General features: G+C 41.7%; 1 protein-coding gene across 1 annotated transcript in view; it reads left to right on the forward strand.

Annotated features, from left to right (window-relative positions):
• LOC144508946 (uncharacterized) overlaps positions 1 to 24621 on the forward strand; it is a 70400-nt gene that overhangs the window by 39519 nt on the left and 6260 nt on the right. Inside the window, exons 11-18 of the mRNA XM_078237163.1 lie at positions 1697 to 1792; positions 1916 to 2026; positions 6923 to 7181; positions 11946 to 12006; positions 14604 to 14669; positions 19241 to 19348; positions 20321 to 20531; positions 21210 to 21440. Coding sequence (XP_078093289.1) covers positions 1697 to 1792; positions 1916 to 2026; positions 6923 to 7181; positions 11946 to 12006; positions 14604 to 14669; positions 19241 to 19348; positions 20321 to 20531; positions 21210 to 21440 — 1143 coding nt within the window. The remainder of the gene's footprint in view (positions 1 to 1696; positions 1793 to 1915; positions 2027 to 6922; positions 7182 to 11945; positions 12007 to 14603; positions 14670 to 19240; positions 19349 to 20320; positions 20532 to 21209; positions 21441 to 24621) is intronic.

Genomic DNA, 24621 nt, shown 5'->3' on the forward strand with positions numbered 1-24621 from the left:
TGTTCATCCAAACATTTTTTTTAAAGGTTGTAAGATTTCTGACCTCCACTATCTTCCCAGGCAGTGTATTCCAGATTCCCACCACCCTCTGGGCGGCAAGGTAGCACAGTGGTTAGCACTGCTGCTTCACAGCTCCAGGGACCTGGGTTCGATCCCCGGCTTGGGTCACTATCTGTGTGGAGTTTGCACATTCTCCTCGTGTCTGCGTGGGTTTCCTCCGGGTGCTCCGGTTTCCTCCCACAGTCCAAAGATGTGCAGGTTAGGTTGATTGGCCATGCTAAAAATTGCCCCTTAGTGTCCTGAGATGCGTAGGTTAGAGGGATTAGCGGGCAAAATATGTAGGGATATGGGGGTAGGGCCCGGGTGGTATTGTGGTCGGTGCAGACTCGATGTGCCGAATGGCCTCTTTCTGCACTGTAGGGTTTCTATGATTTCTATGATTCTAATTTTTTTTTCTTAAATCCCCTCTGAATCTCCTGCCCCTTACCCTAAAACTATGCCCCTTCGTGATTGACCCCTCAACCAAGGGGGAAACTGCTTCCAACTCACTCTGTCCATATCATTCATAATCTTATATACCTCAATCATGTTCCCCCTTGGCCTTTTCTGCTCTAAAGAAAACAATCCAAGCATATCTAGTATCGCTTTATATCTCAAATGCTCCATCCCAGGCAGTGTCATGGTGAACCTCCTCTGTACTGCCTCTAGTGCAATTACATCCTTCCTATAATGAGGTGACCAAAACTACACACACTACTCCAGCTGTGGCCTAACCAGTGCTCTATACAATTTCAACATTACCTCCTTGCTCTTGTACTCTATACCACGGCTGATAAAAACAAGTGTTCCATATGCCACCTTAACTATACTATTCACGTGCTCTGCCAACTTCAGGGATCTGTGACTAATTGCCCCACAATCCCTCTGTTCCTCTGAGCTTGCCAGTGTCCTGCCATTCATTATCTACTCCCTCATCTGGTTTCTACTTCCAAAGTGCACCATCTTGTACTTATCAGGGTTAAATATCATCTGCCACTGCTCTTCCCATCTGACCAATCCATTTATAGCTTCCTGTAACCCACAACTATCTTCTCACTATTAACCACCCTACCAATCTTTAGTATCATCTGCAAACTTACTTAACATTCCCCCCACATTTTCATTTATAACATTTATGTATGTAACAAACAATAAGGGTCCCAGTACTGATTCTTTTGGTACACCCACTGGACACCAGCTTCCAGTCACTTGAACAGCCTTCCACCACTACCCTTTGTGTCCTATTTCTAAGCCAGTTTTGGATGCATCTTGCCAAATTTCCTTGAATTCCCTGTGTTTTAACCTTCTCGATCAGTCTGCCATGTGGGACCTTGTCAAAAGCTTAATTCTTGAGAAACCAAAATTCTGCTATCACAGCCTTAATATATTCAGTGATGGAGCATCCACAACCCTCAGGGTGGAGAATTTCAAAGACTTTTAAATTCCACCGGTCATATTTGTACCCATGACTCCAGGGAATTAGATTAGATCTCCTTCTTTACTAGCCGAGTGACTCTTGAGCCACCATTTCCCCTGGGAGATATAATTGGTTAATTTTCATCACATAAATGTGTAGGAAAACTCCCTTATTACATCTAATATAGTAAGTTCAGTGAAATATGTCGTCCTTTCACAGTTCCATTTTTTGTTGTTTCAGATGGCCAGTCACGACGTGAGAACTTTGGAAGCAGTTTTGATCATGTTAATATGGAAAATTCCAGTGCCTATGACCCAAGGAGGTTACGGTCACAAGGTAAGTTCATTAATTAGGTTTCAACCCGCAAATCTGGCGAAATAAAACCTGATGACACCTGGTTGGTACAAGTAGCTGATATATATTTTGTTTGCTACAACTTTTATACTTTTGGTATTTCAGATGGACAGCCAGGTAACTTTTCAAGATATGAAAACTTTGGAAATAATTTTAGTCAGCATGCTAACATGGGAAGTTCCAGTTCTTATGAATCAAGAATGCCACATTCTCAAGGTAGGATACTTAAAATTTCATGCAGAAATACTCTTTGTATGATGCTAACTACATGTCAAATTTGATATCTGTGTGACTTGATTAATAGCACATTATGATGGTGATAGAATGTGCCGCTGTCTCTGGGCTAGGAAATGCAATTTAGCTGGGTTTACCTGCTCCTCATTTCCCTGTCAACCATGTCAAAACATTTATCCTTTTGGACTTTGGGTAAAAATTAGTTTGGGCCTAGATGTATTTTCCCCTCTGTAATCAAAAGCTAATCAATATGCCTTCCAGACTTACACTTGTATATCATAACTGAGCATTTCTAGCATCAGTGTGACTGGCCCAGAGTGTGTTATCATCTTCTGGAGAAGCAGAAAAATGGATCACAAAATGTTTTGTGGTAACAAACTCCTTGGATCCAACAGTGAAGAAAGCATTTGTTGAATTTGGATTTACTTTTGAATCAAAGTCCCTGATGTTCCAAGGTATTTATTGCACAGGCCTGGGTTAATTCTGGCATTTTTACACTGCAGTGTTTTTCGTGCCCTGAAAAGCACTATGTTAATACAAATTATTTAATTGTTTATTTAAAGATTGCTTGAGGCACTGGCAAGACTGCATTTATTGCCTTAGTTCCTTTGAGAAGGTAGTGATGGCTGCCATTTTGTATAGCTGCAGTCCTTGTTATAATAGGGAATGGTATTGGGTAGGGAAATAAAGGAATTTGATCTAGGGATGATAGGTCATGTTATAAGTAATGCTTCCATGATTTTTTTTTCTCTTGTCTTGCTTGCAAGAGAAGCTGCTGTCAAAGTAAACTTGGCAAATTGCTGCACCAGCTATATAGCAACCGCAGTATTCTTAGTGGAGCAGCTCCATTTTAAGCCCAGTGCCAATAATAATAAATCAGTCTCCTGTGTTCTGTAAAATGTCAAACTGCTTGTATTTGTTTTTTGTAGCTATGCCCAATCAGGTAGTTGATGGTTTACTTTACCAGCAACGAGAGAGTTTTTGAGGATCTAGGATGAATGGCCTCCTTTGCCATTCTATTATTTTCAGTCTCTGCTCTGTTATTGTCAGGTTGCTAGTCCAATTAATGTTCTAGTCACTCAGAGTGTTGACAATTCTGCAAATAGTGATGCTGTTGAAAGTCAGGAAGGCACTTGCGCTGCTTCTTGTAGATGGGCAGTGCCTGTCATTTATGTTGTGCAAACATAGATTTGCCAACCTAATCTAGACATTGTCCATATGCTGCTGTAGCCTGTCATGAGCTTTTTTATTATTGGAGGAAATGTGAATGGTGCTGCGCACTGAACTGAAATTAAAGTGAAGAGACCCAAGGAAGAATAACAGATAAAGTTAAAGGCCTTCATTCAAACAGTTTTTTAACCATAGGTTTTGGAAAAGGAGTCTGCCATTCAGCAGCTTAACCTGTACTGCCATTAAATTCAACTTCCTTCATGGCTTCCCCTGCCCTCTTCTCAACTGGCATCTGTCTGTAGTTTCTCTTTTATTTTCCCCAATGTCATCTTGGAGTTCATCATATCTATGCAACCAGCTGCCTATTCCCTTGATCCATTCCCACACTAACATCTTGAGCACCTAACATTTCTTCCCAGCTTCCATGTTAGCTGGCATTACAAATTATTCCTTCTCCTTGGGTCAGATCCTTGTGCTTTTAAACTCCTTTCATTAATTTATTCTGCAATAAAACCAATGCTCCAACTGCAACCTAATAAAATTCAACTTCGTAAACTTGCTTATACTTATAATGCCTTTTTCTTTGTCTTTTCCATCTGCATTGCTGTTTAAATATCTGTGTACTTTGGATTTCTGTCTTTTTTTGAAAGAACTGACTCTTCAAGCTGTACTTCATTTCCCAGCTTATGTTTAAATATATTCCCCCTCATTTCTCAGAATTGAACTGCATCTACCAACCATAACAGCTTATCACTTTTGCATTTTCCTTCACAGATTTCCATGCCCCTAATTTGCCACCATTAATAAACAATGACCTATTTAATTTCCTGCTTGTGTGTAGATAACTTAAATAAATGGATGAGAAATGGTCCTACCACAGATTCTTGAGGCACACATCCTCAGCCAAATCCTGCTAATCCAAAAAGCCCCTATTTGTTTTTCCTGTCTGCCATCTCTTTATCATTATTACATTTCATTTAATATGTGGATGTGATTGCATTGGAGGGGATGCAGAGGAGATGTGGAATGCACTGCCTGGAAGGGTTGGAGAGGCGATTTACCCCACATCCTTTAGGAAGTATCTGGATGAGCACTGGGCACATCATGACATTCAAGGCTATGGACCAAGTGCTGGTAAATGGGATTAGGTGGGAGGTCAGGTGTTTCTTGCGCTTCGGTGCAGACTCGATGGGTCAAAGGGCCTCTTCTGCACTCTATGATTCTATGAGTTTTGGCTCCAAGTGATGGTGTTGATGTCATGGAAGTCATTAACCAAGGGGACAGTTTGGGAGCATTTGTGGAAACGTGCACCATTAGTGAGAGATTGAAGGGGGGCCTGTCTATAACATGAGTGCCATGATATCTCAGGCTTTTGTGTCATTGTGCCAACTCTGGAAGGACTGACCACCAACATGGAGAATCAGATGCTGCAGGCAACCAAATGCATGTTGGTCGTCATGGGCAGCATGCACACTCAGTCTTCTGATTGAAATTGGATAAAGCCTGACCTTGCCTGTTCACTTTCAGCTAAGTAAAGCAAATTGCTCTGCAGCTCATGGCTAGCAATGAATTGCTGGTGATGTATGAAAAGGATGCTTGAAAAAAGATGCATGGAACCTTTGCTTCCAAGACCACCACTCACACACCACCCCTCCCTCCCCAGTAATAGCAGTCAGAGGCCATAGGCTGCCCCTGAGGCAACCTTTGCAAGGGCACTCATAGGCTCCAAAGCCCATAGAATGTTGGCCGCAAGCATCTCAGCAGTCAGAGCCGGGGAACAAAGCCTGTCTCTGCTAAAGCTGCAGGGATAATACCATGTAGAAGTAAAGGCGTGAGAAAAGTTTTATACTTGGACGAGGGAAATCACTTGACTATTTAATAGTGTGTTAATTGACAAATTTATTGTAAATGTTCACTGTATGTTTTTCAAATCTGTGTTGTCCATCCCCACCCTTGTCTCACATCAGCCTTGAGGTAAATAGTATAACGAGTAGAAGACGGACAGTGGGTGTGAGTGAAATGGAAGTATTATTGACTATGGGAATGCTTTTTGTTGGTACTTGGAGTGGGCAGTGGGTTCAGCATTTGTGAGTCACATGGATGCAAAACTTGTGTTAACTGAACTTTGCCTGTAAGAGGCCATCCTGAGCATCTCTGGTAGGTATAAGGACCCTGGTCAACTTGATATTATAATAGAATCCCTTCAATGCAGGAGGCCATTCGGCCCATCAAGTTCGCACTGTCAAGAATCCCACCCAGGCCCTATCCCCTTAACCTCATGTATTTACTCTGCTAATCCCCCTTGACACTAAGGGGGCAATTTATCATGGCCAATCAATGTAATCTGCACATCTTTGGAGTCTGGGAGGAAACCAGAGTACCTGGAGAAGAACACGGGGACAACATTGAACCTAGGCCTCAGCGCTGTGAGGCAGCAGTGCTATAATACTGGTATTGTGTATATACATGTGAGACTTCTTACTGTGCTTACCCCAGTCCAACGCCAGCATCTCCACATCGCAGCAGTGCTAGCCACTGTGCCGCCCATATTATGATTGTTAGATCATTTTCAACACCAATGAATCTGGCTCATTACTAAACCTTTTTAGCTGCATGTTTTATGTTTTTCAAGACACTAACTTGCATAAAACACTGGCCAAGTTTTACTTACTTTCTCAAGCCACTAAGCTACACCTGCTTCCCAACTTTTGCACTCTGCTTATATTGTGCTCTATTTAGGATATCTCATGTGAGTAGCTGCAATGATTTGATATGGTACTTATGGAGAAGATGTTTACATTTGTTGGGGAGAGCAAAACTAAATGTCTTAAATAATGGTGAATCATTAATAAATCCAATAAGAAAATCAGGAGCAGGTTTTTTCCCTAATAAGTCTCTCAATGCAGAATGCATTGCCACAAAACGTTGTTACTGGAAACAGCACAAATGCATTAAACAAGAAGCTTGACAATCATAGAATCCTACAGTGCAGAAGGAGGCCATTCGGCCCATCAAGTCTGCACCAACCCACCATCCCACCCAGGCCCTATCCCCATAACCCCATGCATTTACCCTAGCTAGTCCCCCTGACACTAAGGGGCAATTTTGCATGGCCAATCCACCTAACCTGCACATCTTTGGTCTGAGACGAAATTGGAGCACCCGGAGGAAATCCATGCAGATGTGGGGAGAATGTGCAAACTCCACACAGACAGTGACCCAAGCCAGGAATCGAACCCGGGTCCCTGGTGCTGTGAGGCAGCAGTGCTAACCACTGTGCCACCCATGATCAGGCAAGAAATTGGAAATATATGCTTACAGGGTAGGATGAAGGAGGATGTGGAGATGCTCATGTGGCATATGAATGCCTGCATGAATTCATTTGGGCTGAATGGCCTGTTCCTGTACAATGAACCTGATGTAAGTCAAACACACAATTTCACCTTCTTTTCTAGTCCTACCTATCTTTGACTGTCCTTAAAAAAAAACTTTGCTTTACCCCTTTGCTTATTTAATGTCGACTGTGCAAATTGAGTTACCTGATTTCACCTCATTGCCAAAGGGCATTCGAAAAATTTGTATAGAATAATAGAACCTGTCAGTTTTCCTCTTGTTTTATCACCCTTTTCTTTCTTTGCCATGTATGGAAACCCTTTATTTGCCATGCTACCTCGAAATGAAGTTCATGATATATATTGCTTTCTGAAGATTACAGATCAGCTGGAGAGGTTATGCACGATGACTGGAGAAAAAATATAAAATCTGAAGAAACCTTTAATATGGGCTGGAGTGGAGACAACATACAAGACTCTGGAGAAGATTACAGGAGAGGAGAAGATTACAGGAGAGGAGAAGATTACAGGAGAGGAGAAGATTACAGGAGAGGAGAAGATTGCAGGAGAGGAGAAGATTACAGGAGAGGAGAAGATTACAGGAGGGAAGATTACAGGAAAGGAGAACCAATGAGGTGATCAAAATGTGAAGAATATAAGTATTTTTATTGAAGGAAAATTAAATACTGCAGCCTTTTATCTGGTTTTGGGTCCTGCTCTGGAATTCTCTCCATAAACCCCTCTCTTTTGCCACTTTTTTTATTCATTCATGGGACATGGGCATCACTGGCTGGCCAGTATTTATTACCCATCCCTAGTTACCCTTGAGAAGGTGTTGGTGAGCTGCCTTCATGAAATGCTGCAGTCCACATGCTGTGGGTTGACCTGCAATGCCATTAGGAAGGGAATTCTAGGATTTTGACCCAGCACCTGTAAAGTCAGGATGCTGAATGTCTTGGAGGGGAACATGTAGATGGTGGTGTTCCCATGTATCTGTTGCCTTTGTTCTACTAGATGGAAGTGGTCCTGGGTTTGGAAGGTGCTGTCTAAGGATTTTTGGTGAATTTTTGCAGTGCATCTTGTAAATAGTATAACTGCTGCTACTGAGCGTCGGTGGTGGAAGGAGTGGGTGTTTGCGGATGTGGTGCCAATCAAGCGGGCTGCTTTGTCCTGGATGGTGTCAAGCTTCTTGTGTTATTGAAGCTGCACCCATCCAGGCCAGTGGGAGTATTCCATCACATTCCTGACTTGTACCTTGTAGATGGTGAACAGGCTTTGGGGAGTCAGGAGGTGAACTATTTGTCGCAGTATTTCTAGCCTCTGACCTGCTCTTGAAACCACTGTGTTTATGTGGCAAGTCCAGCTGAGTTTCTGGTCAATGGTAATCCCAAGGATGTTGACAGTGGGGGGGATTCAGTGATGGTTACACCATTGAATGTCAACGGGTGGTGGTTAGATTGTCTCTTATTAGTGATGGCAATTGCCTGGCATTTGTGTGGTGCGAATGTTACTTGCCACTTGTCAGCTCAAGCCTGGATACTGTCTGGATCCTGTTGCATTTGAACATGGACTGCTTCAGTATCTGAGGAGTTGCGAATAGTGCTGAACATTATGCAATCATTGGCAAACCCCCCTACTTTTGACCCTATGACAGAGGGAAGGTCATTAATGAAGCAGCTTAAGATGGTTTTTTTTTTATTCATTCGCGGGACATGGGCGTCACTAGCTGACCAGCATTTATTGCCCACCCCTAGTTGCCCTTGAGAAGAATCATCATAGAATCCCTACAGTGCAGAAGGAGGCCATTTGGCCCATCGAGTCTGCACCGACCACAAATCCCACCCAGGCCCTATCCCTGTAACCCCACGTATTTACCCTGCTAATCCCCCTGACACTAAGGGTCAATTTAGCATGGCCAATCCACCTAACCTGCACATCTTTTGGACCGTGGGAGGAAACCGGAACACCTGGAGGAAACCCATGCAGACCCAGACAGACAGTGATCCAAACCAGGAATCGAAACCGGGTCCCTGGCGCTGTGAGGCAGCAGTGCTAACCACTGAGCCACTGTGCCGCAAAGAAGGTGGTGGTGAGCTGCCGCCTTGAATCACTGCAGTCAATGTGCTGTGGGTTGAACCACAATGTCGTTAGGGAAGGAATTCCAGGATTTTGACCCAGTGACTGAAGGAATGGCAGTATATTTCCAAGTCAGGAAGGCGAGTGACTTGGAGGGGAACTTGCAGGTGGTGGTGTTCCCATTTATTTGCTGCCCTTGTCTTTCTAGATGGAAGTGGTCGTGGGTTTGGAAGGTGCTGTCTAAGGATCTTTGGTGAATTGATGCAATGCATCTTGTAGATAGTACAAACTGCTGCTACTGAGCGTCGGTGGTGGAGGGATTGAATGTTTGTAGATGTGGTGCCAATCAAGCAGGCTGCTTTGTCCTGGATGATATCACGCTTCTTGTGTTGTTGGAGCTGCACCCATTCAGGCAAGTGGGGAGTATTCCATCACACTCCTGACTTGTGCCTTGTAGATGGTGGATAGGCTTTGGGGAGTCAGGAGGCGAGTTACTCGCTGCAGCATTCCTATTCTCTTGATCTGCTCTTGTAGCCACTGTGTTTATGTGGTGAATCCAGTTGAGATTCTGACAATGGGGATTCAGTGATGATTACATCATTGAATATCATGGGGTGGTGGTGGAGTGTCTCTTATTGGTGATGGCAATTGCCTAGCATTTGTGTGGTGCGAATGTTACTTGCCACTTGTCAGCTCAAGCCCGGATATTGTCCGGCTCTTGTTGCATTTGAACATGGACTGCTTCAGTATCTGATGAGTCGCGAATGATGCTGAACATTGTGCAATCATCAGCAAACATCCCCACTTCTGACCTCTATGACGGAGGGAATGTCATTAAATTAAAGTTTATTTATTAGTGTCACAAGTAGGCTTACATTAACACTGCAGTGAAGCTACTGTGAAAATCCCCTAGTCGCCACACTCCGGCGCCTGTTTGGGTACACTGAGGGAACATTTAGCATGTATCTGACCAGCATGTCTTTCGGACTGTGGGAGGAAACCGGAGCACCCGGAGGGGTTCATGAAGGACAGGTCATGTTTGACTAGTTTGGTGGAATCCTTTGAGAACATTACATGTGCAGTGGACAATGGGGAACCTGTAGAAGTGGTGTATCTGGATTTCCAGAAGGCATTTGACAAGGTGCCGCACCAAAGGCTGCTACATAAGATAAAGGTGCACAGTGTCACGGGTAATGTATTAGCATGGATAGAGGATTAGTTAACTAACAGAAAGCAAAGAGTGGGGGTAAATGGGTGTTTTTCTGGTTGGCGGTCAATGACTAGTGGTGTGACTCAGGGATCAGTGTTGGAACCGCAGTTGTTTACGATTTACATAGATGAGTTGGGGACCAAGTGTACTGTGTCAAAATTTGCAGATGACACTAAGATGAGCAAAGTGTGCAGAGGACGCTGAAAGTCTGCAAAGGGATATAGATAGTCTAAGTGAGTGGGCGAGGATCTGGCAGATGGTAAATGTGAGGTCATCCATTTTGGTAGGAATAACAGCAAAATGGACTATTATTTAAATGGTAAAAAATTGCAGCATGCTGCTGTGCAGGGTGTCCTTGTGCAGGAATCTCAAGGAGTTGGTTTGCAGGTGCAGCAGGTAATTAAGAAGGCAAATGGAATTTTGTCCTTTATTGCTAGAGGGATGGAGTTTAAAAACAGCGAGATTATGTTGCAGCTGTATAAGGTGCTGGTGAGGCCACACCTGGAGTACTGTGTACAGTTTTGGTCTCCTTACTTGAGAGGGGGTGCAGAGGAGATTCACTAGGTTGATTCCGGAGTTGAGAGAGTTGGTTTATGAGGAGAGACTGAGTAGACTGGGGCTATACTCATTGGAATTCAGAAGAATGAGGGGAGATCTTATAGAAACTTATAAGATTATGAAGGGAATAGATAAGATAGAAGCAGGGAAGTTGTTTCCACTGGCGGATGAAACTAGAACTAGGGGGCATAGCCTCAAAATAAGAGGAAGCAGATTTAGGACTGAGTTGAGGAGGAACTTCTTCACACAAAGGGTTGTGAATCTGTGGAATTCCCTGCCAGTGAAGCAGTTGAGGCAACCTCATTGAATGTTTTTAAGGCAAGGATAGATAAATTTTTGAACAGTAAAGGAATTAAGGGTTATGGTGAGCAGGCGGGTAAGTGGAGCTGAGTCCACAAAAAGATCAGCCATGATCTTATTGAATGGCGGAGCAGGCTCGAGAGGCCAGATGGCCTACTCCTGCTCCTAGTACTTATGCTCTGATGAAACCCACACAGACACAGAGAACATACTCTGCACAGACAGTGACCCAGGTCCCTGGTATTGTGCCGCCCCTGATGAAACAGCTGAAGGTTGTTAGGCCTAGGACACTATATCCTGAGGGACTCCTGCAGAGATGTCCCGGAGCTGAGATGACTGACCCTCCACAACCATCTTCCTGTGTGCCAGGTATGACTCTCAACAAGTGGAGATTTTGCTCCCTCATACCCATTGATTCCAGTTTTGCTAGGGTTCCTTGATGCCACACTTGATCGGATGCAGCCTTGATATCAAGAGCTGTCACTCTCACCTCACCTCTGGAATTCAGCTCTTTTGTCCATATCTGACCAAGGCTGTAATGAGGTCAGGAGCTGAGTGACTCTGGCGAAACCCAAACTGGGCATCAGTGAGCAGGTTATTGGCTGAGCAGGTGCTGCTTGATAGCACTCCTGAGGAACCCTTCCATCCTTTACTGATGATTGCAAGTAGGCTGATGGGGCAGTAATTGGCCGGGTTGGATTTGTCCTGCTTTTTGTATTCCGGACATACCTGGGCAATTTTCCACATTGTCAGGTAGATGCCAGTTTTGTAACTGTACCAGAAGAGCTTGGCTAGGGGAGCGATGAGAACAAGTCTTCAGTACTTGTGCCAGAATGTTGTCGGGGCAATTGACTTTGCAGTATCCAGTACCTCCAACCATTTCTTGATGTCACGAGGAGTGAATCAAATTGGCTCGAGCCTGGCATCTGTGATGCTGGAGGAGGCTGCCTTCATTTGGAAGCATCCTTAAAAATCCTCCATCTCTTTGGGTCACTCTCTGAATCTGTTCCCCCCCTAGTTGAACACAAGTGTTCTGTACACTTATCAGTGAAATGTTTTGAGGTATTCTTCATATCAAAGTTGCTTTATAAATACAAGTTGTTGACTTTTTATTTCCATCAGTTTCTGTATAGAAATTATGCATTATGGTAGAAAATTGTTTATTAGTTGGTTCAAGTTAGAGCAGAAAATCTTTTTGAACAATTTTTCTCTTAGCTTGAGTTGCAATTAAATTAAAGATTTTTCTCTTACCTAGGAGCTATCGTAATGATTACACCAAAGGATCTGATGTTGATGATCGTTGGATGCAAAATGATGTAAGTTACGTAATGGTGTGGTTCCACGAGCGTCGCTTATATTAGTGGAGGTACAAAGCAGTTAACCAGTGAAACCCTTTTAGCTACAAATTGTTTGCAAATCTTGCCCCCTCCTCAAATTCCTAGAGGCAGTGACTCATGCTGGGTGTAGTTCTGTAGATAACAGCAACACTCTCGCATTGAATGAAATACCTAACCTTCACGCCCGGATTCAGATATTGAGTGTTGGTTAATTAACCATGAATAGCATCAAAAGCAATTTTGACACTCTTTTCACCTGATCTCTACAAAACCTATTTGAGCATTTTTCGCATTTTTTTGTGCCAGGAAGTTGAAAAGGGTGAAGAAATCAAAGTTGGTAAATAGATTTGTACACAGCAGCTTTATGGAATATTCGAAGAATGACTTTGTCTTTTAAAGAAAGTGCTTGTCTGCAAATTTCTCCATATTGTCCTCTGGGACATGCTGTGTTTAATTGTGTTTCTGGAAAGAAACAGGTCTGTGTGAGATGTGTGAAATAACAAACTATAATTTTAAATACTTGTCACCCACTGAGTTTGGACATGTTGGTAGTAGGCCTGTTAAACAATCAGGTAAAGTTTGGGGCCCACTCCATTACTAATGAAAAAAAAGGGAGGAAAAAATCTGGTGATCTATCAATTACATAAATATTATGGTTTGCCAGTGTTTCCTCTCACTAGCAAACACCTGATATTGAGGGCGAACAGATTTAAAAGAAAAACCCTCAATCAATTTAAGGAAAAGGATATCTGGGATATGCTTCTCAAAAAAACTCCCCCATAGCAATCAAAACAGTTTCAGGAAATGTGTGACCATGAGCATACATGACAACATCCCACCTACCTTTTGTGAGGAGTGAGATGAATCACAACAAAAGATTTGCCAATTTCTTTCAGAGCTACTGTAGCAAATGTGCACTTACTATGAACTGTTAGCTTATGTCAAGTACCATTAATCCTCTGACATCTAGGGGGCAATCTTCCCAGTTTTTCAGTGATCTACCCCACACAGTTTTATCACACTGTCAAATTTTTTTGGCAGTCGGGAGCTTCACGGCAGTAGGGCCGAAGGTGGAGCCTAAGCTCACTGGAGAAGCTGGCTGCAGATTGCTAGGCATGCACCACAATCTCCCACATTTTTTGCGGATGACACTAAAGTCGGTGGAGTTGTAGACAGTGGGGAGGGAAGTGGCAGGTTACAGAGGGACATAGATAAGCTGCAGAGCTGGGCTGAGAGGTGGCAAATGGAGTTTAATGCGGAAAAGTGTGAAGTGATTCACTTTGGAAGGAGTAACAGGAATACAGAGTACTGGGCTAATGGTAAGATACTTGGCAGTGTGAATGAACAGAGGGATCTGGGTGTCCATGTGCATAGATCCCTGAAAGTTGGCACCCAGGTTGATGGGGTTGTTAAGAAGGCATACGGTGTGTTAGCTTTTATTGGTAGAGGGATTGAGTTTCAGAGCCAGGAGGTCATGCTGCAACTGTACAAAACTCTGGTGTGGCCGCACTTGGAGTATTGCGTACAGTTCTGGTCGCTGCATTATAGGAAAGATGTGGAAGTGTTGGAAAGGGTGCAGAGGAGATTTACCAGGATGTTGCCTGGTATGGTGGGAAAATCGTATGAGGAAAGGCTCAGGGGCTTGAGGTTGTTTTCGTTAAAGAGAAGAAGGTTAAGAGGTGACTTAATAGAGGCATACAAGATGATCAGAGGATTAGATAGGGTGGATAGTGAGAGCCTTTTTCCTTGGATGGTGATGGCTAACACGAGGGGACATAGCTTTAAATTGAGGGGTGAGACATATAGGACAGATGTCAGAGGTAGGTTCTTTACTCGGAGAGTAGTAAGGGCGTGGAATGCCCTGCCTGCAGCAGTAGTGGACTCGTCAACATTAAGAGCATTCAAATGGTTATTGGATAAACATATGGATGATATTGGAATAGTGTAGATTAGAGGGGCTTTAGATTGGTTTCACTGGTCGGCGCAACATCGCGGGCTGAAGGGCCTGTACTGCGCTGTAATGCTCTATGTTCTATATACCATGTACACGGTATATGGGAGATCTGTAATCCACCCCACCAGCCAGTGAGGGCCTCCACTGGCAAGGTCTGAAAGTTAAGTGAGCCCGGACTATTACCTCCTCGGTTCATTAATGATATTAAAATTGGCACGAGGCTGATAGCATCGGTAGGCCAGGGCTGGCAATATTGCGAAAGGCAAGAAATCGGGTGCAGATTTTTCACCTCTTGCTCAGAGTTCCCATCCCGTTACACTATTCAACCAGCGCAGCGGGGTGGAAAGATTGCGTCCCCTCATCTAATTCAGTGGTTGTGTAGCAGAATGCATGACTCCTTGTTTTCTCTAGCCTACTGATTCTGATAGTGTGCCACATGGACACTGTCCATTAGCAATGTATTAATTAATAAATAAAAATGTTTGATTTAAAAAATATATATTTTCCATCATTTGATGTCTGTGTCAAAAATCTTGGCATCCAAAGTTTGATTCAAATGCATTTCATGTAGTTGTTACCTGTAGATTCTTATCAGCCTTTTTCATTTCTGTTGGGCTTTTAGTTTGAACCATACAGATCAGGTGATTCCAAACCAACCTATACAAATGAAGAGCTTTTTGAATATTTGGTGAGTATGAAATTATTACAGTACCAAATTTATGGAAAAACTATGTTAAATACAGAAATCAAAACATGAAACTATTTTGTGAAAAAAAAACATAGCTAGCTTTTAAATATGGTTAGAACATAAAACATTGGAGCAGAAGGTGACCGTTTGGTCCATTGAGTATGCTTCGCCATTCAAAGAAACTGGCTGATCTGATATAATACTCAACTCCACTTTTCTGGCCTTTCCCATAAACCTTGATTCCCTTACTGATGAAAAAAATGTCCATCTCACCTTTGAACATACTTAACGACCCAGCCTCCACATTTCTCTGCAGCAAAGAATTCTACAGATGCACTACCATCGGAGTGAAGAAATTCCTCCTCGTCTCTGTTTTAAGTGGGCGACCCCTTATCCTGAGATTATGCCCTCTGGTCCTACACACTCCCACAGGAGAAAACATCTCACCATCTTCCCTGTCGAGCCTCCTGAAAATCGTATATGTCAATAAGGTCACCTCTCATTCTTCTCAACTCCAATGAGTACAGGCCCAATCTATTTAACCTCATTAAAAAATCCTTCCATACCCAGGATTAACCTGGTGAACCTTGTCTGGATTGCCTCTATTCCCACGATATATTTCCTTAGATAAGGGGACTAAAACTGTTCACAATATTGCAAGTGTGGTCTAACTCGCATCTTGCCCTATTTTTATACTCCATTCCCTTTGAAATAAAGGCCAACATTGCATTTGTCTTCCCAATTACCTACGGAACTTGCATGGTAGCCTTTTGTGATTTATGCATTATAATTCCCAAATCCCTCTGCAGTTTTCTGCAGTCTTTTTCCATTTCAATAAAAATCAGCTCCATTATTCTTTTTATCAAAGTGCACAGCTTCACGTTTGCCTACATTATATTCCACCTGCCAAGTTTTTGCCCACTCAGCTAACTAGTCTATATCCCTCTGTAGACTGTCATCCTCACCATTAGCCTTTCCACCTGTTTTTGTGTTATCCATAAACTTGGCAATAATACATTCACTTCCCTCATCTAAGTCATTAACATATATTGTAAATAATTGTGGCCCCAGCATAGATCCCCGTGGCACTACATTAGTTATAGGTTGCCACCCTGAAAACGCACCTCTTATTCCAACTCTGTCTTCTGTCAGTGTAGCTTGTATGGATTCCCAAATACAAGTAGTGTTTAAATTGTTGCATGAAAAAAACCCAGAAAATTTTGATCCATTGCATGAAAGGAAAAATGATCATATGGTAAAGAGGGAAGGTTAAAAGGCACACAATTATGTTGCAGTAAATGGCTGTTTCTTAGACTGGCAATGGGTGACTGGTTCAGTGTTGAGACTATGTTTGTGCATATTATACGTGTGTGCATATATGAACATGTGTATATTTATACTAATAGAATTCCTGAGGCCTAGGCGATAGCAATGAGGTGGAGTTGCCAGCGTTGGACTGGGGTAGGCACAGTAAGTAGTCTCACAACACCTGGTTAAAGTCCAACAGGTTTATTGAGTTGCCCCTTCATCACCTGATGCAGGGGCAACGTTCCAAAAACTCATGCTACCAAATAAACCTGTTGGAGTTTAACCTGGTGTTGTGAGACTACATACTAGGTGATAGCAAGTCACAGAATATGCTATCAGTTTAACCCATCAACTTTGTTGTCTTTTTCTGCGTTCCATTTTTTCCCTCCCTACCTGTTCCTCCTTGCTGAACATAAGAACATAATCTGAAATCATTAACATATATTTTAAATAATTGTGGCCCCAGCATAGATCCCCGTGGCACTCCATTAGTTATAGGTTGCCATCCTGAAAACATCATACAAAAATTTGAATAAACTCCTGTATAATCCACCCCTTCGTACCCTAAGCTCTTGGGTCTTTACTCATACAGCACTGCCCATGAAAACCTACACCGAATGATCTGCAAAACCATGCACTGAGGGGAAAGAACAAACATTTTTAAAGCAAGTCTTATACCACAGTGTCAAGACTACAAGTGTTATGCATTAGAATTGAAATTCTGAGATTAATTAGGGAAATTTGTTTTTCAGGTCGTGCAGTTAGTCCTTTAACGTTTTTGGGCCCTAACTATTCAAAAGGTTGCTCATTGGAGTTTTGATTTTTTTTTAAATCCTTAATATATTTTTACAGTATTTAAGTAAAATGTTTAAGTAAAATCTAAAACAAAAATCTAGCATGGGAGATAAGGAGAGATTAATTTAAAGTTCATTCTCATTTCCGCATATAACTAAGAAAAGGAAGGTGGTTTTAAGGAGTGATGAAGGAAGAATAAACCAGTATTGGCTGGAAATCAATGCAGGAGATAGAGCAAATGCATAAAATCAATGTGCACAAATACAGAGTATTTTTATAAGTTAATCAGTGGGCAAAGAAAAGGTAGATGCAGTTTAATATAGCATCTTGTAAAGTTATCAAATTTTGTGGAGATGTTTGTGGCTAATGTCCTAAAAGGGAACGCACTTCAGATATCAGAGCATAAACAAGATCTTGGGGGCTTAGTGCACAGATCATCATTAATCATAGAATCCTACAGTGCCGATGGAGGCCATTCGGCCCATCGAGTGCACCAATCACACTCCCACCCATGCCCTATCCCCATAACTCATGAATTTATCCTAGCTAGTCCCCCTGACACGAAGGGACAATTTAGCATGGCCAATCCATGCTAAATCTTTGGACTGTGGGAGGAAACCGGAGCACCCGAAGGAAACCCACGCAGACACAGGGAGAATGTCTGTGTGGAGTTTGCACAGTGACCCAAGCCAGGAATCGAACCCAGGAGTTTGCACAGTGACCCAAGCCAGGAATCGAACCCAGGTCCCTAGCACTGTGAGGCAGCAGTGCTAACCATTGTGCCACCGTGCCGCCCCTAAAACGACTCCTCTGTTGCATTTAATAAAGAAAAAAAAAGTTGGGTTGCATGACAACTACGATAACATAAATCTGGAGATCGTAAAATTGTATTTGGCCCTGGAGCACTACATGTAGTTTTGATTCCTCTTATTGTAAGAATGGGCATTCAGTGATATGGAATTTTGCCACTATCCAGCGAAACATGTACTTCACATCCTCAATTGATCAGGCAAAACTTTTGGAGTTTTAAATTGACCTTTATTCACCCTATAGCAAGAAAGTCTGCCTTCCACAAAGTGGTGTACAGACTTACTGAGTGATACATGGTATGGGTAGATACATTTTCTGTTTATCTTGCAAGTGATTTGCGTATACCAATCACAAGTATACATTTGTTCTGAAGTCATTGATATCCAATTACAACTAATAGTTCTGATTTCATTTATGTTAGGTGAAAATAATTAACTAATTATATCCTCTAAATGCTTGTCTAATTATAATGATTAATTGCTAATGAGGTATGCCTAAATGGCTACACCATCCACACCTGTTGTTATGGCTTGTGGTTATCAGAGTTCTCATCCTCTTGTCTCTTGGTTAGTTTGCTGTGCTACCCATCTGCAAGTGTGGGAAATACATTGAAACACCTTCACAGTAGCTTCCCAGGGAAGTGTGTTGTACTCAATGATTTTAATGCTTTTAATCCTTTCAGTCAGCATACAGAAAAAGGACAGTTGCTCCCAGAATTTAAGGGAATGAGATACAAGGAAAGATGGTGGTGATACAGTAAAAGTGCTTAAAATTGCAAGATTTGGACAAGGTGGATCCAAGTAATCTTTTCTGCCCTGTATCAAAGTTAACCATACAAGTTATGGATCGGGGAAAATAAACAGAAAATGCTTTTACTAGAAGGGTGGTAAGAATGCAGAATAGATTACTGGCACAGTTGGTGGAATAAAAAACTTTAATGGGTTTCAAGAAGGAGAACACTCAGATTCTTGTTTAGCCTGGCTACCTGCAGTTATTCCTTTGGTCTCTTTCTACTCGCACTGAATTCCATTAATGGTTTTTTAAAGCACCCCTTTTACCTAATTCAAATAACCAATGAATTTTTGAGGAGACATTACTTTCATCTTGAGCAAACGTTTTGTTAAAAAGTTAAGTATATCTTTTTTGCACTACCTTTGAGCATCAAGCGTCATTCAGATGAAATTTTGGTTCAGTAAAAATTACAGCATTACATTGGATAATAGTCTTTTTTAAACTGAAATGGACTATTCATCAGCAAGACCATAGGAGAACTGCAAATATGGCATTTATTTGAATCATTTACAGCACAACATAGTTGAGATTCTCCAGAGAAGGAAACCTCATAGGATGAATCAACAAGCTTTCTCTTTAGCGCATTTTTCATCATATATCCAACATTACCTGCTCTTCCAATGATGTAACTTGATTTTGTCCAACATTCAAAATATATGATTCTGTGATGGGTATTTTATATATTTTAATTTTTGGAGTATTGCACAGGCCAGTGCTGTCTGATTTAATATTGCTATACTTGGTCTATTTATGTTATAATAAATAAAATTTAAGTTTTATTTGGATATATTGCCTAGGTTTTCAGAAGACATTTCATTTTGTTAACAGTTTTATAAGAGATTGTAAGTTGCAACATTATCTTACAGCAACACTTTCAAATCATAAGCGACAGTGATGCAAGTTTTGCCCTGAAGGTTACACAAAGCCTCACAGATGGATTAATGGAATATCGCCTCAAAACAATGACTGGATTAGTAAGTATTTGAAATTATTTTAACTGTGCTCTTTGTTCCATCCTGAATGGGGTACTTGTGTCAGTTTGGTCTAAGTTTATGAATGCTTTAGCACTAATTTTCCAGTTGAGCAAAAAGGGCCTAAGGCAAGCAGTGGCAAATTGTGACTGTGAATCTTCCTCTAATTTGAATGACTACTCGCATTTCTAAAACTTGTTCTCAAACTGGGGCAAGGAAAGTCCAGTGAGATGGCAACTCTTAAAGGTTTGTGATTTGCCATTGAAGAAAACTGGACTATTTCTTCCCAAAGGTAGAATAGAGACTTGGGTGTCACTGCAAATTTTTAGTGCAACCTCTTGCAGCGGGGACTTCAACTCTTCAACTCCAAAGGAAGGTATTTGAGCCTCGTGGTCACCTTCCAGTAAAACTGCAGATGCACACTGCATAGAGGAAAGTCAACAATTTAATTTAATATGTTCATTCGGAGGTCTTAAACTTGCATCCAAATCAAGAAATAATTAACAGGATGAATGAAACTGTTCAAATCTACGATATCTCCAATGAGAATTTATACATCACTACTGTGATGCTTAATAATTAGTTGATGGTAATCTCCATTGAAATCAGTTGGCATATAAAGAGGTGGATTTGTTTTTATTTTACCCGAGATATTAAGTGTTATATTATTATGTGGAATTATGATTTTAGATTGTGGTGAAGAACATTTGGAAATTAGTAGATGTTGTTAAATTTCAGGCTCCCAACATGAGTTCTTAGAATGGCTGCCTCTTTATGAGGCAAAGATAAGGTTTGGGAAAAAAATCAAATATTCAAACTTTAGATTTTTGGTGGAAAATTAAAATATTTGGGGTGATTCTGCTCAAGTAGCTAAGTTTCTAAATCAACAGTGTAAAATCTTTACACTGTTGATTCTTTTAAATCATCATCTTTGCTGCATCCAGTGGACTTCCTTTTATGCTTTCCTTTTATCAGAAACCCATGCTTTCCTTTTATCAGAATCAAGATAAAAGGCCTCCACCAGATGAAGAATTGAGACAGCCCCCTGGCATGCCAGATGAACGTTCGAGATATGAACCTCTCATGCCACGTCCAACTTTGCCACATCCAGCTTTTCCACGTCCAGCACCAGGAAACTCTCAGAGATACACTGGTGGCCCAACTAACTTCAGACCTAAATATAAAGGTAAATTGAGAAAAAGGTTTAGAATACCTCCATAACCTTGTATCAAACCTCATTACAACAAGATGCGGGCTGAATGTTTTGGAAAGTTAAATCCGCTATGTAACTGGGAAAACAAATGGAAAATGAAATTAACCACTGATTACTGTAAAGTTTTGCTTTTTGGTCAAACATGTATACAATTAATAAATTATATTAAAGTCCAATGTGAAAAGCGGACTAATAATGAACACGTTATTTAAGTCTAGGCATTTTAGCAATAGCTTTAAAGCAAATCGCACTACTTCCTATGCTAATTTTCAGTCACCACACAACATAAAAGTAGCATATCCTTGAGAAAGGAAATGGAGAGGAATTCTCAGAATGATTCCAAGTATAAACTAATAAACCATGACAAAAACTTAGAGAATTTCAGGCTTGTATATTCAAGAGAGAAGATTAAAGCGAAATATCACTGAAGTAAAATTCTTGGCTTACCTTATGTACTGTAATGCTATGTAGACCTGAATATGCGCAGGTTACATTAATGAAAATAAAATTTTGTTTAAAATTTGACACTTGGAGATTGTGTAAAATTTAAAACCATAAAACAGTACACATCGAAATGTTTTAATATATCTTCGAGATTTTCTTAAGTTGTACAGTTTTAATGTGTTCGGTGCACCTGGTTATGTTTTGCAGTTGGTGGCTGGAAGAAAGCAGTTACGTTGCAGTCGAAAGCAAGTAACAAAAAACCAGGTTTTCAGGCAAATCGAAAACCGCTTAAACCTGGAAATCCCAACACTGGTCTGTCAAAATCAAAACGTAGTGGTATTTTGACCCCACACCTGCTCAAGGCTGTCCGTGGAATGGATATTAATAGAGCCACTAAGACGTTGGCTAAGCTATCAAAAACGAATCCAGCATTGGAAGGTGAGAATTGATTTGTCAATTTACGTTAATTTTGTAATATTCAGCTGAATATTTCAAGCCCAATGCATAAGTATACTAAGTTACATCCATGTATATATATTATTTTTTGTAATAATCAAATCTATCACTTCACACTTTTGATTTTGTTAAAATACTTGATCCTTCACTACTTGTATTTTTAGATGCCATCTTCTGGGGAGCTTGATATATTATAGAACATAGAACATTACAGCGCAGAACAGGCCCTTCGGCCCACGATGTTGCACCGACCAGTTAAAAAAAAAAACTGTGACCCTCCAACCTAAACCAATTTCTTTTCATCCATGAACCTATCTACGGATCTCTTAAACGCCCCCAAACTAGGCGCATTTACTACTGATGCTGGCAGGGCATTCCAATCCCTCACCACCCTCTGGGTAAAGAACCTACCCCTGACATCGGTTCTATAACTACCCCCCCTCAATTTAAAGCCATGCCCCCTCGTGCTGGATTTCTCCATCAGAGGAAAAAGGCTATCACTATCCACCCTATCTAAACCTCTAATCATCTTATATGTTTCAATAAGATCCCCTCTTAGCCGCCGCCTTTCCAGCGAAAACAATCCCAAATCCCTCAGCCTCTCCTCATAGGATCTCCCCTCCATACCAGGCAACATCCTGGTAAACCTCCTCTGCACCCTCTCCAAAGCCTCCACATCCTTCCTGTAATGTGGGGACCAGAACTGCACACAGTACTCCAAGTGCGGCCGCACCAGAGTTGTGTACAGTTGCAACATAACGCTACGACTCCTAAATTCAATCCCCCTACCAATAAACGCCAAGACACCATATGCCTTCTTAACAACCTTATCTACTTGATTCCCAACTTTCAGGGATCTATGCACACATACACCTAGATCCCTCTGCTCCTCCACACTATTCAAAGTCCTCCCGTTAGCCCTATACTCAACACATCTGTTATTCCTACCAAAGTGAATTACCTCACACTTCTCCGCATTAAACTCCATCCGCCACCTCTCGGCCCAACTTTGCAACCTGTCTAAGTCTTCCTGCAAACTACGACACCCTTCCTCACTGTCTACCACACCACCGACTTTGGTGTCATCAGCAAATTTGCTAATCCACCCAACTATACCCTCATCCAGATCATTAATAAATATTACAAACAGCAGTGGCCCCAAAACAGATCCCTGAGGTACACCACTTGTAACCGCACTCCATGATGAATATTTACTATCAACCACCACCCTCTGTTTCCTATCCGCTAGCCAATTCCTGATCCAATTTCCTAGATCACCCCCAATCCCATACATCTGCATTTTCTGCAGAAGCCTACCATGGTGAACCTTATCAAACGCCTTACTAAAATCCATATATACCACGTCCACTGCCTTGCCCCCATCCACCTCCTTGGTCACTTTCTCAAAAAACTCAATAAGGTTAGTAAGGCACGACCTACCTGCCACAAAACCATGCTGACTATCACCTATCAATTCATTACTCTCCAAATAACTATAAATCCTATCCCTTATAATTTTTTCCAACATCTTGCCGACAACAGAAGTGAGACTCACCGGTCTATAATTCCCGGGGAAGTCTCTGTTCCCCTTCTTAAACAATGGGACAACATTCGCTAACCTCCAATCTTCTGGTACTATACCAGAGGCCAACGACGACCTGAAGATCAGAGCCAGTCCAATACATTACATTAACCACTAGATATGTGCTGTACATCCATTGTTCATTGACCTGGAGTGCTCTAACTCTATTGTCTTTTATTCTCTGGTTCATTAATCTGTTTCTCTGCAAGACTTGCTAATGATCACAGGTTACTTTACAACAACGAACAAAACTCAGGTTACGGCCATGCTATTCTGAAAACCCAATTTCTTTCTCTCCCGTATACAAATGCATAGCAGTTAAATCCACGGACCAACCTCAAAACAGCGAGGTGCATTAGTATGGTTGGGGAGGATTTAAATGAAATTGGTAACAGAATATGGAAGTGGAGAGGAGGCATAAGATGTATTTATTCTGTGTGTGTGTTGATTGGTACTAGAGAAGAAGTAGAGGGCAGCAGAGAACTGAGAGGAATACAAAGATAGGTTTCAAATGCAGGTATGTAAATACACAAACGGTGATGAATAAGGTTAGTGAGCTATAAGTACGAATAGCTGTGTGGGAAAATAATGTAGCAGTAATGGAAACATCACTTACAAATGGTGAGTACTGGGTGCTCAATATCAAGGATACAAATTGTTCAGTGAAGATGTGGAAGGGGGGGAAAAAAGAGATGGCGTGGCAGTCCTGCTTAGGGATGGCATTGCTGTGTTGGAAAGAGAGAATGTTTTTGAGAGGATGAGGATAGAATCCATTTAGTCGACGTTGAAAGACAAAAAAAGTTATAACCATGTTACTGGGGTATTCTATAGGCCTCCAAATAGTTTGAAGTTTATTTATTAGTGTCACAAGTAGGCTTACATTAACGCTGCAATGAAGTTACTGTGAAAATTCCTTAGTCGTCGCACTCTGGTGCTTGTTCGGGTTACACCGAGGGAGAATTTAGCATGGCCAATGCGCCTAACCAATACATCTTTTGAACTGTGGGAGGAAACTGGAGCATCCAGAGGAAACCCACACTGACACGGGGAGAATGTGCGGAGTCTGCACAGACAGTGACCCAAGCTGGGAATTGAACCCGGGTCCATGGCGCTGTGAAGCAGCAGTGCCAACCACAGTGCCACCCCCATAGTGAAAGAGGAGGAGCAAATCTGTGGGAAAATCTCAAGATGTGCAAAAACTATAGTGCAGTGATATGAAGAGGGTCTTTAATTACCCAAATATTGATTGGGATAATGTTGAGATTAAAGGGAAGAGACAGGTGAGAGTTTCTGAAATATGTTCAGGAGTATTTCCTTGATCAGAATCATCTTAGCCCAAATAGAGAGGAGGCATTGCTGGATCTGGGGCTGGGAAATATGATGTGCCAATTTGACCAACAGTGGGGGAATTTCAGTTGCATAAGCCTGACCAGTAAGTATATCATTTAAATTAGTAATGGAGAAGGGGAAGGAACCATCTAAAGTAAAACTGCTAAATTAGAAAGGGGGCTAACTTCAATGGAACGAGAGGGATCTACCCAGGGTAAAATGGAGCCAAAGACTGACTTTAGTTAAATGAAA

Source organism: Mustelus asterias, chromosome 2 (assembly GCF_964213995.1).
Source record: "Mustelus asterias chromosome 2, sMusAst1.hap1.1, whole genome shotgun sequence".
Taxonomy (NCBI): domain Eukaryota; kingdom Metazoa; phylum Chordata; class Chondrichthyes; order Carcharhiniformes; family Triakidae; genus Mustelus; species Mustelus asterias.